General features: G+C 40.4%; 1 protein-coding gene across 2 annotated transcripts in view; it reads left to right on the top strand.

Moving 5' to 3' along the window:
• The window catches only part of LOC124863936 (TBC1 domain family member 16-like), a 30,901-nt gene extending 16,357 nt beyond the window's left edge, over window positions 1-14,544 (top strand). The window contains exons 2-11 of one of the 2 annotated variants that reach the window (XM_047358510.1): window positions 385-433; window positions 1,506-1,700; window positions 1,786-1,933; window positions 2,022-2,186; window positions 2,451-2,599; window positions 7,425-7,559; window positions 8,340-8,526; window positions 10,298-10,477; window positions 12,890-13,036; window positions 13,731-14,544. In XM_047358510.1, the coding sequence (XP_047214466.1) occupies window positions 1,525-1,700; window positions 1,786-1,933; window positions 2,022-2,186; window positions 2,451-2,599; window positions 7,425-7,559; window positions 8,340-8,526; window positions 10,298-10,477; window positions 12,890-13,036; window positions 13,731-14,018 (1,575 nt within the window). In that variant the 5' untranslated portion in view covers window positions 385-433; window positions 1,506-1,524 and the 3' untranslated portion in view covers window positions 14,019-14,544. The remainder of the gene's footprint in view (window positions 1-384; window positions 434-1,505; window positions 1,701-1,785; window positions 1,934-2,021; window positions 2,187-2,450; window positions 2,600-7,424; window positions 7,560-8,339; window positions 8,527-10,297; window positions 10,478-12,889; window positions 13,037-13,730) is intronic. The other variant, XM_047358511.1, reaches the window with a different exon arrangement.
• Window positions 14,545-15,520: the final 976 nt, after the last annotated feature.

Here is a 15,520-nt window from a genome sequence, read left to right as displayed (position 1 = left end):
TATTTGTATGTGTGTCTCCGCCTGCACGCTGAGGAACCCTCAGCTCAGGTTTCAGTACCGGGAACAACATGTTGGCCATGAGGGGAATGACAAGGGAAATTGGACGGTGGACTGTGTGTGTGTGTGTCTTTGGTAGCCTTCATGCATTCCTCTTATTCACAACCTCTTGGAAGAATGTAATAAAGACTCAAACACAGATGCAGTCCTGAGCTGCAGATTTGTTCTTTCCATCATCAGTCTTACTCTACATGCTATTTGGAATTATTTCTACAAAAAAATACAAAATGTAAAACAGTTGTTTTTTTTTTTTTCACTTGCAGTTATTGAAATGTACTTATTTTGTTCTGATGACTTACTGATGTACTTAAAAAATTAACATTGTAGTGCCTCGCAGAGCATTCATACTGGACTGGATTCTTCCACACACTAAGAGGTGAGTAACTGTATTGAAAGGAAAATAAACCAAATAAAAATATGAAAGGTATTGTAAATATGTGAATACAGCTGCCTACGTCAATACTTTGTAGAAAGTATTGTCTATTCCTCTTTGTAAAATAGCTCAAGCTAAGTCAATAGAGAGCATCTGTGAACATATGTTTTCAAGTTTTCACAGATTTAGGTCTAGACTTTGACTAGGCCACTCTAACAAATCTAGCTCTGACCATACGTTGAGGGTTGCTGTCCTCCTGGATGGTTAATCTCCATCCCAGTCTTAAGCCTTTCAGTCTTTTGCAGCCTCTTACAGGTTTTCTTCCTAACGTTCTTCTTAACTCCATCCATCTTCCATTAGCAGCCAAGACAGGGAGCCCTGTCTTGGCTGCTAATGGAAGATGGATGAAAAAGCATCCCCACAGCATGATGCCGCTACCAAAATTTCTCAGTTACATGTAATGTTTGTTTTCTGTCAGAGAGTGTTTTGTATGTAGGTCAAAATGTTCACCTTCTTCCACATGTTTGCTGTGACCTCTGCATGGCTTGTCAAAAACTGCAAACAGGCGTAATTTACTCTGAGATAAAATGACACACAGATGCACTCTTCACTAATAGTTGACTTCTGATTATTAACTGTTTTAAAAGTCTGGTACGATAAATATTTTGAAAAGTTAACTCTTTATTGCACATACACATTTCACACACCTTTTATTAGTTTTGCAGGTTTTAGAGCTAAACAAATCTTTTTCTATGCATTTGGCTTTTTTATAGAGAATGTGTGAAATATTTTCAGCAGGTTTTTGAGAAATGCACCGACCTTTTTAAAGCAGTAGAGCCCTGTATAAAAATATGATTGTCAGTATGGGGTTAATTGTACTGGATTTTATTTAGGGGCATCAGTGTTAGTCTATCAAAACAGTTGCAAAAAATACATTAAAGTTAATGGATTTATGTAGCAATTTGTGGAAAAGTTCATATAATGTGATGCCTTTTGCAATGGACTGTGACGTTTCTGTTCCACATAGAGGGCACAAGAGTTTGAAGCTTGTCAATTGCTCTGTTATATTTTGCAGAGAGCTGTGTGAGGAGTCCATGAACCACTCTGTGAGCTCTGCATCCAGTCTGGACAGCCACGCCCCCTCTGAAGGCGGCTGTCCGTCGCAGGCCATGCGATGGGAGGAGCAACAGAAGCTGCTGGCTCTGGAGCAGCTGTGTGGAGTCTTCAGGGTGGACCTGGGTAACATGAGGTCACTGAGACTCTTCTTCAGGTCAGCAGAGAGCAAATAAAAGGGTCCTTTGGGATTTCTGCTGGTTTATGAAGTTGTCCTTGCATCATTTATTGTTTTTTTGCAGTGATGATCCATGCACTAGTGGCCAGTTTGTGATAGCTAGCAGGGAGAGCCAGTATAAGATACTTCACTTTCATCATGCTGGTCTGGACAAGCTGGCTGAGGTCTTCCAGCAGTGGAAGGGCTGCAGGGAAACCCAACCTAAAGACCAGGTCATATTGGAACAAAGTTCAATCTTTCTTCAGGTTTTATTGATGTTTACATTCAGCTTTTAATTCCTCTTCCTCACTCATGCTGAAGGTGTCAGACGAAAAGTCCTGTATGCAGTTTTCCATCCAGATGCCGACCTTGCCATCAACCGAGACCCACCCGGAGGAGAGGCTTTACCGGAGGGTGGACGTCACCACCTGGCTGCGTCACCTCAACCACAGCGGGCAGGTGGAGGAGGAGTACAAGCTGCGGAAGGTAAATGTCTGTGTTTTCCAGGTCTGGTTGAGGTTAGAAAAAGTACGTAAGAGTCTGGAGAAATATTTTTATTTTAGACTTAATCCCATCATCTAAATGTTGTGTCCTTCTTCGTCTTTTCTTTGCACGTTTCTTCTGTACTTCCATGTGTCTTCCCTCCCCTCCTCGTGTTCTTTATTTATCTTTCTTTCTTTCGTCCTTTCTTAACTTACTGATGTATGTAAGAAATCTATTGTATTCACTCACCTGCCCCTTCTTTGACAGGCCATCTTCTTTGGCGGCATCGACCCATCCATCCGAGGCGAGGTGTGGCCCTTCCTGCTTCACTACTACAGCTACGACTCCACCTCGCAGGAGAGGGAGGCCTGGAGGCTGCAGAAACGAGCTCACTATCATGACATCCAGCAGAGCAGGTGGGCCTCAACACAGGCTGGGGCATCACAGTAAATTCAAATATCATTGAAAAGTTATTTTAATTTCATAAAGTGGAACTTATATTTCATATAGACTCATTACACGCAGGGTGGCGTTGCTCAAGCATATATTTCTGTTACATTTGATGATTGCGAGTTACAGCTACTGAAACACTTAATTCTGTTCTCCAATAAACTGGAATATATAAGATCAATAAAAAGGGATCTTTAATATAGAAATGTCATCCTACTGAGTTTAACCATGTACTGTACAGCTCATCGACTCAATACTTGGCCTGGGCTCCTTTTGCATGAAATACGGTCATAAGTCGGCAATGAAAAATGCATGGAAGGAGGACCAGAGCAGACTGAAAGGCAAACATTTTATCTTCAAGTTAACGTAATATTAATTATTACTGAATGACTGCGTTCACCCCCCAAAATTATTTATTACTAAGACATGTCTTGTGTTGTTTCGGGTTCAGGTATCGTTTAACACAACTCATGCAGGAGTTGTAGCCCTTGTCCTGCTTGGGTCTGTCTGTTGTGCCTCTTGAAAAGCTGACTGGACCTGTAGTCAGTCAATTCTTGAGTGGTGTTTGCTCCACAATGGTTTCAATTGCACAGTTTTTACATGTTTTTCTACCACAGCTTTTCCTTCCACTTAACTTTCAATTAAATTGCTTGGGTACAGCACCCTGTGAACAGCTGATTTATTTTGTGGCTTACTCTCCTTGTGGAGGTTGTCAATGACTGTCTGCCAGACAACTACCAAGTCATTAGTCTTGGCCATGATTATGTATGCTATAACACAATATTTGTGTTTTAAAAACTCCGTTTTGTCATATTTTAATATTGTAGGAAACTCAATTTTGGGTTTTCTTTAGCAGTAAGCTATAACCATCAAAATGAACAAAGACAAACCCTTGAAACATATAACTGTGTATGCAATGAATAGCTTATGTTCTAACTCATTAAGATGTACCGGTAAGATATTTTTTTTTTTACTTGAAGATGTCCCGCTGATAACATCTGCACCACAGTTCAATAACATGGAAATCATATTGAAATCACACCCGAGACACACAGCTCCGGTGTTGGTTGCCAAATGCTCAGTCAGTCAAACAATAAACCATATGCAAGTCTGTTGTGGCTTCCCATCGCAGGCGCGGGGTGTTAAGGGGAGGTGCCGGGTGTGATAGAAAAGGTCTCCGGAGAGAAAACATGTCAACGCTTATCAGATCAGATCATGCCCACATGTCTGAGGGGGGGGGGGGAGAAAACCACAACTTTGGTATGCACGGACAAAACCCAGACACACATGAGTCAATCCCAGAGTCTTTATTTATCTGCACATCTCCATCTCAAGGATAAGCCATTCATCTTCACACGTTCTGCAGCTGTTTGTTACAATGATGATAATTGGACAGATTTAATTTTGTACAGGTTATCATTGTTTTGAGAGCACCAGTAGTCGGCTAATTAGACTTCTCATTCTGACGGCCTCCAGCAGCCCTCCAGGGCCACCGGGTGATCATTAGGAGCAAGGGTGCAAGTGTGTGGTTTTTGCCTTGTTCCCTAACCTTGTGTCCTTCTAACAACAATAACTAAGCAGCTGCAAATAGGAGTGCTGCTTCCATTGGATATAACCTGGATATTAGGTATGTTAGAAGGAGCATCAGCAGCAATTGAGGCTAGAAGATTTTAATGAATCAATTTTCATTCAAGTCATCATCTAGAATTACTAAAGTGGATTTATGCAGACGAGAAAATCTTTTTATGTTTTATTGATACAAAACAAAAAAATATGTTGGAACTGCAACATTCAGCTGAAGACCTATTTTTAAAGAGTCAGCATTACTGATAGGCAGAAATAAACCTTCCCTTAAACAGAGTTCTGGTTGTTTTATTTGCTCTTTACTTTCAAATTTGTTTTGCTTTTATACACAAGAAGAAAAAAATATATAAAATTTCATGTTTTAAAACAGTACAGATTTTTCCTGACTTCTCTCCATTATTTTCACTGATCACAGATCATGTGATGATTATTATTTTATCAATTCTAGTTTTCTATTAAACAGGCTGCTTCAGTGTTGACAGAAAACAACCATTTCCATCTCCACAGGAGTTTGCTTTAAAGATGGTCTGTTTAGGAATTTATAAACTATTCTTTTAGACAAACCTCTGATTCTTTTTGGGTGGATCAGTGAGTCCAAACTCCTCATGATGGATTCAGATCACCTTATTCAAGCCACTGTTCCACACAGACCATGAACAATACGGAACAAGAATTGACAAATTGTAGGATTCCTGGTATTTTTGCTAATTTTCTGGTCCAATATGTGGCGCCCTAAGATTCAGTTACGACACAAGTAGGATAGATAAAGATAAACCGTGAGATTCGGCTTGATTCACATGAATATTGTCAAGAATTCAGTACGATTTACCAGAATCTATTGAGAATACTGCACCAACGTTAGGAATCAGTTAGAAAGCAGCTACCACTATGCTGAATGGATATAAGAATCAGAAAACAATTACATTTAAATGTGCTACTATTCTTGAAAATTCATGGGATTTTCCACCAAGAAATTATAAAAAAAAAATGTTGAGGGACTAGCAGCAGTAAATGTTATTGATGTCTGTTGATATTCAGAAATTAAAATGTTTTAAGTGAAGTGAAATATAAAGTGCCAATAAAATGTAAAAACTGAAGTGCTTTTTTTTTGGAAATCAAATGTAGTAAACTAAGTTTAAAACAAACATTACACTTCTTTTTATATTTCTTAATAAAACATAATTATTTTGGTGTTTTTTTTTTTGTTTTTCACATTTTTCTCATACATTTGTTTCCTCATTTCTTAAGTTTTTCATTTTTTTTCCAAGGGCAGAAGAGAGATTTTGGCAGTTTTAGGGGGTTTTATGGCCCTGAGTGGGTTTGACCATGCCTCACAAATCCCCAAATCAGTTAAAACACATAGAAAGGCCAACTAATCAATTAAGAATCAGTTACGATACCTACGAATGAACTACGAATGTAAGAACGTTTCGGATTCAGAAGTTTGGCACCAAAATTTTGAACAGCTCAAGATGTTTATCACAAATTCCAGATTGCTCAAGAATTGGAAGAACTGACTAAGAATAAAATATGAATTCGTTACGAATTCAGGAACTTATTATGAATCAACTAAGAATCCTAAAATTGTTGCGATTTGTATTATTCATGCTCTGTGTGGAATAATGTTAAAAACCATGATGAAGACACATTACATCACTGTAAATAGTCTACAGTAATTCATGATAATGTTAGTAATTTCAATGGGCTTTGTTCCATTCCCTCTATGGTAAACGGCTAAAAGGCACATGAAGAGACTGGCGTTTTATGTTTTTTTTTTATTATATCTTACAGTGCCTTCCTAAGGTATTTGTACCTGTTGGACTTTTCACATTTTGACGCCTTACAACCTCAAACTCCAGTATACCCAATACATGTGCAGTTGAAGGAAAATTATTTATGGTTAAAAAATATTTTTACAGTTAAAAATTCAAAAACTTGGACTTAAATTTGTATTCAGACCTCATAAGAAAATGGAGAGAACATGGAGCAACTGTTAACTAGCAGCCATGATGACCATGGTAACTACAGAGGAGCTGCAAATCTTTGCAGCTCAGGTAGGATAATCCTGCAACAGAACATCTTTAGCAAGAAGAAGGCCATGTAGGGGACAGAGCAAACATGTGTAAGAAGGTGCTCTGTTGGGCCTGCATGCAAACTAATGGGTGTGGAGGAGACAAACATTTCACATCACCCTGAACATACAAGCCATCCCCACTGTGAAAGATGGCGGTGATGGCATCATGCTCTGGGGATGCGCTTCTTCTGCAGTGAGATAGAAACTGGTCAGAATTGATGGGAAGATGGATGGAGCTAAATACAGGAAGAAAACCTGTAAGAGGCTGTAGGACAGCGTTTAAGAGAGGTCAAGGTTCACCGTTTGGAAGGGTAACAACCTTAAACATAGAGCCAGAGCTACAAGGGAGTGGTTTAGATTAAATGGGTCTCATGTGTTAAAATGGCCTAGTCAAAGTCTAAGCGTAAATCCAATTGCGAATTTGTGAAGTGATTTAAAAATTGCTGACTGAGCTTGAGAAATTTACCCAAAGATTTTAGTGTCATACCTGTGTAAACTGGCGCAAATGCATGTCACACATTCCACATTTTTATTGGTGAACAACTGTGCAAACCTTGATTATTTTCCTTTGGTTTCACAGCTGTGCTCCACAGACGTTTGTGGTTGTAACTTGACAAAATGTGAAAAAGCTTAAAGGGTAGCGACACACTTGTAAGGCACTGTTTGGTTAGCTGATTCCTGCTTGTCAAGAGCATAAAACCACTGAAGTGATGCAAACATGTTCCAAAGTCCTGAGAAAGCGAACCGCATGACGGTGGCTGGGGAGGGTCCAGTGACACAAACACATCTCAAACTAAACAGTTGCGTGGCGTTGCATCAGGTGCTTGGGCTTTATTCCTGGTGGGGCCACATGGAAAACAAACAGTGTTAATTAAATCCCCTCTGCTTGTTAGGACCTGAGAACATTAGTGCACACAGAGAACATTGTTAATGCTCCCTAACATCTAGGAGGGGCTGGGCGGCTGTGGTGGTATCCTCAGAGGAACACTTAGGTCCACTGCTCACATTTTTGGGGAGCTTTTGCAGCAGCTGTTCGGGGTATAGTAACAACTCAGTTTAAGATGATTACTGTGCTTCAAAAAAAACATTAAAGTTCCCTTTTCTGTTTCTGCTCCATTTGTTTGATTCCTCAGATTATCCATGAGTCCGGAAGAGCACAGCGAGTTCTGGAGGAAGGTCCAGTTCACGGTGGATAAAGACATGGTCAGAATGGACCGCAGCAACCAATTCTTCAGAGGAGAGAATAACCCAAACATGGAGATCATGAGGTCTTGTGGAGATCACTGATTCCTCTTTTTTATCCACCCTCTCTTCTATGCTCGTCATCCTCACTCATTGACTCAAGGCACAGCCATAACTACACTGTTAATTTCATATTCTGAACCTTAGGGGAGCCGCAAATGAGCTTCATGCTTTATTGACTCTTACTAAGCTGTCTGAGCACTTTCGATTCATACTTGGGGCTAATGGCTTTCTAAATGAGGAGCAAGAGGGTTTAGAAAGCGTACTAGTTATTTTGCGACTCTCATGGTGGCTCCTGGTGTTTCTCTTATTCTTCATCTGAAGCCAGCCGGTGGTTATCTAATGCTGACAAGTCACACCTATGTTTATCTGGTTCATTCAGGTCCAAACTGCTGCTGAGCTGAAGGTCCTGGAGTCCTTGTTTAGCCGCCTCGTTAAAAAACTCATCAAATTTTTACTCTAAGGCTGCACCAAAACAATACAATGTCCTCTGGGTTTTGGGATGCGTTTGTACCTCCGTTAAAAATGCATGAAGATGACTAGGGAAGTTTTCTTTAAAGCAGAACAGGTCTTTGAAAAAAAAAGGAAGAAAATAATGTAGGTAATTAGTTCCCTGGTTGCTAGAAGGGGAAAAACGTGGGGGGAGATTGTTGAGGTTTTTTTTTTACTAATGAAAGATATTCTGAGTGTTTGTGTGAAAGAAAACTTTTAAGGGGTTTCCTTTTCTGTTTGGTCCCGTTAAGTTAGACGGTCTGTCGGCAGATGCTACGTCAGCGCTCAGATGTCTGTGTTTGTTCTTGCCCCAGGCGGATTCTGCTCAACTATGCGGTGTTTAATCCCGACATGGGTTACTGCCAGGGCATGTCCGACCTGGTGGCCCCCCTGCTCACCGAGATCCAGGACGAAAGTGACACGTTTTGGTGCTTTGTCGGCCTCATGGAAAACACCATCTTCATCAGCTCCCCGCAAGACGAACACATGGAGAGGCAGCTGGTAGGAAGGTCTATGTTTTTTCTTACCGTATAAGTATTTATGTTGGCTGCCGGCAGCAGTTTTTGTGCCATTCAAACGCAGTACATGTAGCGCCTTGCAAAGCGTTTCATACCAATTGAAGTTTTTCACTTTGTTACATAGCAACTACAAACATCAATGTAAAATCAACAAGCAAGGGATTTTATGTAGCAGGGCAACATAATTCACTTTACAATCCTGCACTAGTAGTGCAGGATTGGCTTTTGCTAACACAAGGGTCTGAAACTCAAGACCCAAGAGCTGGTGTCCCGCGAACGTTTAGATGCGTCTCTGGTCCAACAGGCCTGAAGAAAACGTCTGGACAATCTCTTCAGCATGAAATCAACCTTAACAGGGCCTTAATGAAATAATTAACTGATCCAGGTGTGTTAAAGCAGAGATGCATCTAAGAGTTTCAGAACTTTTAACCCGAGATGACCGGAGTGTGAGAGCGCTGAGCTAACACAGTTTATTTCATGATTGCTCAGGATGGAGTGCTATCAGTCTTTCCATCAATGTCCCTGCTGATGAAAAACAACCACTCAGTATGATACAGCCTCCACCGTGTTTCACCATAAGGATGGTGTGTTCAGGGGCAGGGTTACTTTTTTGCCACATGTAGCATTTTGCACGTTGGCCAGAAAGTGACATTTTGGTGTCATCTGACCAGAGCTTGTGGCAACAAAGTTCTCCTGTCCACAGATTCTTCTACCTGAGCTGTGAATCTCAGCAGCTCCTCTGAAGTCACCATGCACCTCTTGGCTGCTTCACTGATTAATGCTCTCCTTAGGTGACTGGTGGATTTTATTTAGGGATATCAGAGTGGAAGGGGTTGAATGGAAGAGCTTCCAACTCTTTTCAGATCTTTGTGTGTAAAATAAAAATGTGAGAAAGCTAAAGGGGTATGAATCCTGCCGTCGTGTAGAGACTTGAAACAGAAAATTTAAGATGTCTCCTTTCCATGATGGACTTTGCACTTTAACCTTTCGGTGTGTTTTTCAAAGACCCCCTCGTTATGGTAAATAGTAAATGATTGACGTGTTTTATAGTAGCCCTTTAACCTTATCTAAAGTCTACAATGTGCTTTTCAGTGTTTTTCTTTCACCCATTTATATTGTGCTCCTACCTAAATTTGCGGTGTTGGCCCAACGTTAGGGTTTGTGAAACACGCAGAGATATTTAGATAATTTAAACACAGGCGTAAAAAGATAATAGATAAAGAATGTATGGATAACAGAGTGGTTAAAATGTGTATTACAAAAAAGTAAACTGGGTGCAGAGGATGTTCTCATTATTTTGTTTTATGACTTGTTTCAAATGTTTGTAAATTTAAACCACTAATACATTATTAGGTAATTATGTAATTGGGTCATTATTTTAATAAAATTGAAAGCAGACGGTTTGCTGGTGGCTGAGTTGGTAGAGCAGGCGCCCCATGTTAAACGTCAAGGACGCAGTTGTCTTGGGTTTGATTCCCGGAAAGGGTGCAGTTATTTATATCTTTAAACAGCCAAGAAACAGTCGCCGTGATGTCTGACACATTCAGACAAAACATTGCACGAACAGACCATAATATCCTGTCATAAACCTGTACATAAAGAATGGGTTGTGGGTAGTATTAGGTCAGAGGACACACCGGTCATCCAGGGCTTAATCCTGTTAAATCACCACAGCATATATGCAGACATGAGGGTCCAACGAGCAGCCAGTGGTTCCTCTGCAGAGCACAGGAAAATAACTTGTTGACCTGCAGATGTACCTGCGGGAGGTGCTGCGCCTCATGCTGCCGCGCTTCCACCAGCACCTGACCCGACTCGGAGAGGACGGCATGCAGCTGCTTTTCTGCCACCGCTGGATCCTGTTCTGCTTCAAGAGAGAGTTCCCTGACACAGAAGCGCTGCACATGTGGGAGGCCTGCTGGGCACACTACCAGGTCAGGACAAAGTCCAAACTGCTCCTTTGCAGACACAACTTAGAAAGAAGAGGATTGCATACGCTGGAAAGCGATACAGAGGAATATAGTGGTAATTTGTTTTTTAGTACGGTTTAGAGTGTGTTGATTTTTCATGCAGGAAGCATGCAGGAATGAAATATCACCATAGTCTGCAAGCTCAAAAAGCACATTATTCATTTAAAGCCCGTCAACACAGAGTCATGTAATCCTGTTGAGTGGATGTAAAATGTCTGTTAAGACTTAAAGGAATTTAATCACTTGGTTAAAAACTGGTTGGATTTCCAACCAGTTTTGCATAATTCACAGTCCTTCAGCTTTTTACACAACCGTGTTTGTTTTTTAAAATATAAATTTAAAACGGAGCTGGCAGACTTAAATTTTACCCAGCGCAAGATAATCCACCCATTCTGCATCTTTTGGAACGGCAGAAACCTGTAGCCATGATGTGTACCCCGTGTTTTAACGCTCGCCGAGGCCAAGTCTTTGCTTCATGCCAGCTGTTCAAACACATTGCGAGATGTTCGGATCTGCAGCTACAGGTGGCTTATGGAGGAGATAATGTGCGTTTGTGTGAAACCTCGGGTTAGACAGTTAAAAGTCATGCAGCCGATTGGCTTTGAGCAAGAATTTCTGATTGATATCAGATTTTTCTGTGAAGAGGATGTTTCATGTCATAATGGGTTTCAACTGATTGTTTTCTGCTGTTCTCGTGTGAATTACAGTATATAGACCAACTGTCAGTAGGTCTGTTTTTAGAGGAGCAGGATGTGAATCGAAATGCTGGTGAATTACACACAAATACCCCCTCCCCATTAAAGTCAATTAGTCTTGTGGTTCAGCAGCATCACCTCACAATGAAAAACTCAACCTTTAATTTTTCATTAAAACCCCTAAATTAAACGGTTATATTTTTAGGGCAATAAAAAGTCTTAAATATGGGCACATTTTCTATACTAGGTCTTAGATTGGTTATTTATTGCCTCTCCCATTGTTTTTTTTTTTCTTATTCATTTATGGGCTGACTGCATTCATTTGTTCTATGTGTAGTTTTCCCTGAGGAATTCAAGTGGTATTGCATTGGGAGAAAAGTACTGGCCCCATAATGCAGCGAGGCAATGAGTCCTTATTGAAACTTGCAGAAGCACTAATTAAACAATCGTTATGCTAGAGAACCAGTTGCTCAACTAAGATTGAGCTTCTGACTAAAGCTAAATTTTGTGAATAAAAATCTTTTTTCCTCTTATAGAAAACATTAAAATGGGTATTAAATTGTTTTTTCAAAGGATAATCCTAGTAAATGGCAAAAGGACTGAATTCATTGCGCTTTTCTGGCACATATCGACCACTCAAAACACTTTACACTGTAGCCGCATTCACCCAGTCACACTCACTAAAGCACACACATTCTTACGCTGATACGCAGATCGGTAATGTCCAAATGGTCACAAAAATGGTTGACCAGACACAACCAGACCTGAATCCTAAAGAAACCCTGTGAAAAGAACTGAAGAGAGGCGAGGATCCAGGACTCTGGAGGATCTACAGAGTTTGCAATAAGAACTGGTCAAAGGTCCCTCACTCTGTGAGCTACAGCCTTGTTAAATGATGTAGGAGAAACCTTAAGGCTTTCCTAAAGACAACAGGGGTGCCAACTGGTCATTTTAAAACATCATTTTTTAATTGGATGTTTTTTTTTGCAAACTAAAAAAGGTAGTTAAATCAAAGGTTGGATTCCCTTATTTCATCAGTGTAACTTTGTTACTTACCAATAAATGTGGCCAGCATTGGAGTTTGTTTTTAGAGAAGTAGCAAAATATTTTCAAAAAAGACATTAAAAAAATCAATCCGTTCATCAATGTTTTGTCTTTTTGTTTTTTTTTTTTTACATATTTTGCTCACAGATCTTCATTCAAGTTATTATGAATGCAAAAAAATAAGATTTATTTAAAAATAAATATGTTTGAGATTACACTAATGACCTTGCAGTTTTCTTTTTAGACTTCAACTATTAAACCTCACTGAATCTAAATTTCTAGCTATAACATTTGAATGAGAGCCAGACTTAAATAAATTGAATTCAGTATAGTGACAGAAAACCTCCCATCCTCAGATTTGTTACGTGTTACTAGTTAAAAGTACACCTCTGCCCATGCAGGAAAATCTCTAAATTTTAATCAGTAACTTTTACTATGACTTTATTTTATTCCATTAAAGTACGTTAGTAGCGTTAGTAACCAAGCTTTGTATTTCTGGGTTTTTGTTTGGTTTTTTTACACAGCGTTTTCTTTTTAGGGTCTGTCACGCTTGTTGGACACAGTTCATATAGTTACTAAGTGTGAACATCCTGCTGCATTCATCTTCTGCCTTTGACCCCACTCTCTGTCTTTGTAGACAGACTACTTCCACCTTTTCCTGTGCGTGGCCATCATTGTCCTGTATGGGGAGGACGTGACGGAGCAGCAGCTTGCCACCGACCAAATGCTGCTGCACTTCAGTAATCTCTCCATGCACATGAATGGAGAGCTGGTGCTACGCAAGGTAATGCTGCTGCTTTTTGTCTCTGTTACTTCTATTTGTACATTTTCAACTAGCAAGCAAAGCATAAATGATATTCAAAATAACTGCAAAATTTTACTTCAACTTTCCCTGACCTCAGGGTTGGTTTGATCCAAATCCCTTCATAAGAGTCGTTTCATCTAAACGTGGGTCTTCACTAAGTTTACAGCCATTTAGAGGAAAGATGAAAAAAACGGCATCCAGATATCCAGATTTTGTAGGTTTCATATTTAAAGCCTGTCTCCTGCAGAAATATCTACCCTCAATTCATTGTCAGCTTCAGTATTTATACTTGCAGCAGTGTGGAGACGTATAATTTAAACTCAGTTTTGTCTGCACCAAAAAAGTCTTGCCCAACGCTGCAGCAGAGTAAGAATAGGACGCTGTGATGCCGAGCAGAGGATTAATTATCTGTAGCGGGTGGAAAACATTTTGTTGATGCCTGGGAGTTATACTTGTGATAACCTAACAGCAGGCATGGAAGCCTTTTGAGATATCGCCAAATAAAACTCATGAGACTGACCTTGACATTTTTTGTTATCTTGTCGCCAAGAGATAACGCAAGCATTGATTTATTTCAGTGCATGTATCTGCAATGTTTGCCTTCTTTAAACATGCCATAGTGTCTCTCCTTGATTTTTGCTTTACCTTAATCTCTCCTGCTCCTCTTTTCCAGGCCCGCAGCCTTCTCTACCAGTTCCGCCTTCTTCCCAGGATCCCCTGCAGTCTGCATGACCTTTGCAAGCTTTGTGGCCCAGGGATGTGGGATAGCCGCTACATCCCCACCGTGGAGTGTTCAGGGGAACACCCGGATTTACAGAGCTGCCCCTATGGAGGCACCTCCACCCCACAGCCCTCCTCACCCTCCCCGTCGTCCTCTCCGAACCACACCCCCACACCCCTGCTGGACGGCAAGAGAGGCTGCAAAAAACGGGACATTTTCACCTTCCGGAAACAGTCCTGAGTGGAGGTTAGCTTCTGCAATTACTTTATTATAAATTTCACTAATATGTTTTTCTTTTATTTTGGTAGTTGAACTTTTCATTCGGTGCACCGTTGAACACTGCCTTACCACAGTGTTGCTGTTGACGTTCAGCATCGCGTAAATCCGCGATGGGGGTGGCCTGCAGTCAGACAAATCGGAGGTCAAGAGGCTGCTTTCTCCTCTGAGCAGAACAGACAATCACCAGGCACTGTGTCGGTCTGGAGCTACTTCAGGTTTAAGTCTGCTGCTGGTTTGGCATTCTTCCACAGGACTTGTGGGCACCGGGGAGATCACAGCAGGGTCTCAGGCAACTGGCCTCTCAGACTCTAAAGGGTCAAAAAGCGAACTGGGGAGTCTTTCACAGAACTGGAACTTTGACTTTTAAAAATGTTCTTGGGTTCTCACAATGGAATAATTGTGTGAATGTCAAATATTATGTGCATATTTAAAGTCTGAGACTCTTTTTGACATAAAAACTCTTTGTGTTAAAGAAGTAGTATGAATAACATTTCTCTGTTTTATTTTCCAAAAAAATGAATGTTATCGTTATAAATATTTAGCAATATTATCTTTGCATGAGAAATTCTGTACATATAAAGGTCACAACAAATTTGTTGTGTGGGGGAAAAAAATCCAAAACAGAGGCGAGTGTGTGTTTATGTGACAAACACTAGCATCATGACGGGCTCCTCTTACGTTCCCATCCTAGAAGTTCTCTTTCTTGGGCCGAAAGAGTTTTAACATTTGCACAATAGCATCATTAATTGTAAAACACCTGTGGGTAAAGTACTGAATTTATTTATTAGCAGTTTCCCTAAAGATAAAGTGCTTTACAGAATAAATTTTATCAAGGTGCAGCAACAAACTTGAGTGTGTTTTTATTAGGATATTCTGTGATATATCAAAACAAAGTGGTGTGTGGAGGCAGTAAAATAATACATCAGTTTTAGTTTTGCAGAACCATCTTTACAGCTGCAAGTCTCTTTAGGTATGTCTTTACCAGCTTTCCACCTCTGAGCCTGAGAGTTGCTTTGGTTGAATGTTTAATGGAAGTTGTCTTGCTGGAAGGTGAATCTCCACTGCAATCCCCACTATTTTGCAGCTTCTAACATGTTTTCTATCAGGACTTCCATTTATTTACCCCCATGCTTCCTTCCATCAACTCTGACTACCTTCGCCATCAGGGTGATGTGCAGTATTAGTTTTATGCCACACAAATAAATTTTAATGTGGTCCAAAAAGCTTAATTTTGGTCTCATCAGACCAGAACCCCTCCTACATGTTTGCTGTGTCCCCTACATACTCCACCTACATGCTACATGCTGTCCCAACAAGACGTCATCTGGCGTTTTACCACCAGAGCTGTGGACCACTGCAGCTCCTCCAGAGTTACCATGGTCCTCTTGGCTGCTTCTATGATTAATACTCTCTTTGCCTGGTCTGTCAATTGAAATCAATGGTCTTCGTAGGTTCCCTTTTTC

Source organism: Girardinichthys multiradiatus, chromosome Y (assembly GCF_021462225.1).
Source record: "Girardinichthys multiradiatus isolate DD_20200921_A chromosome Y, DD_fGirMul_XY1, whole genome shotgun sequence".
NCBI classification, from domain to species: Eukaryota; Metazoa; Chordata; class Actinopteri; order Cyprinodontiformes; family Goodeidae; genus Girardinichthys; species Girardinichthys multiradiatus.
Note: the sequence above shows the minus strand (reverse complement) of the source record. Positions and strands in the feature narration are given on the sequence as shown.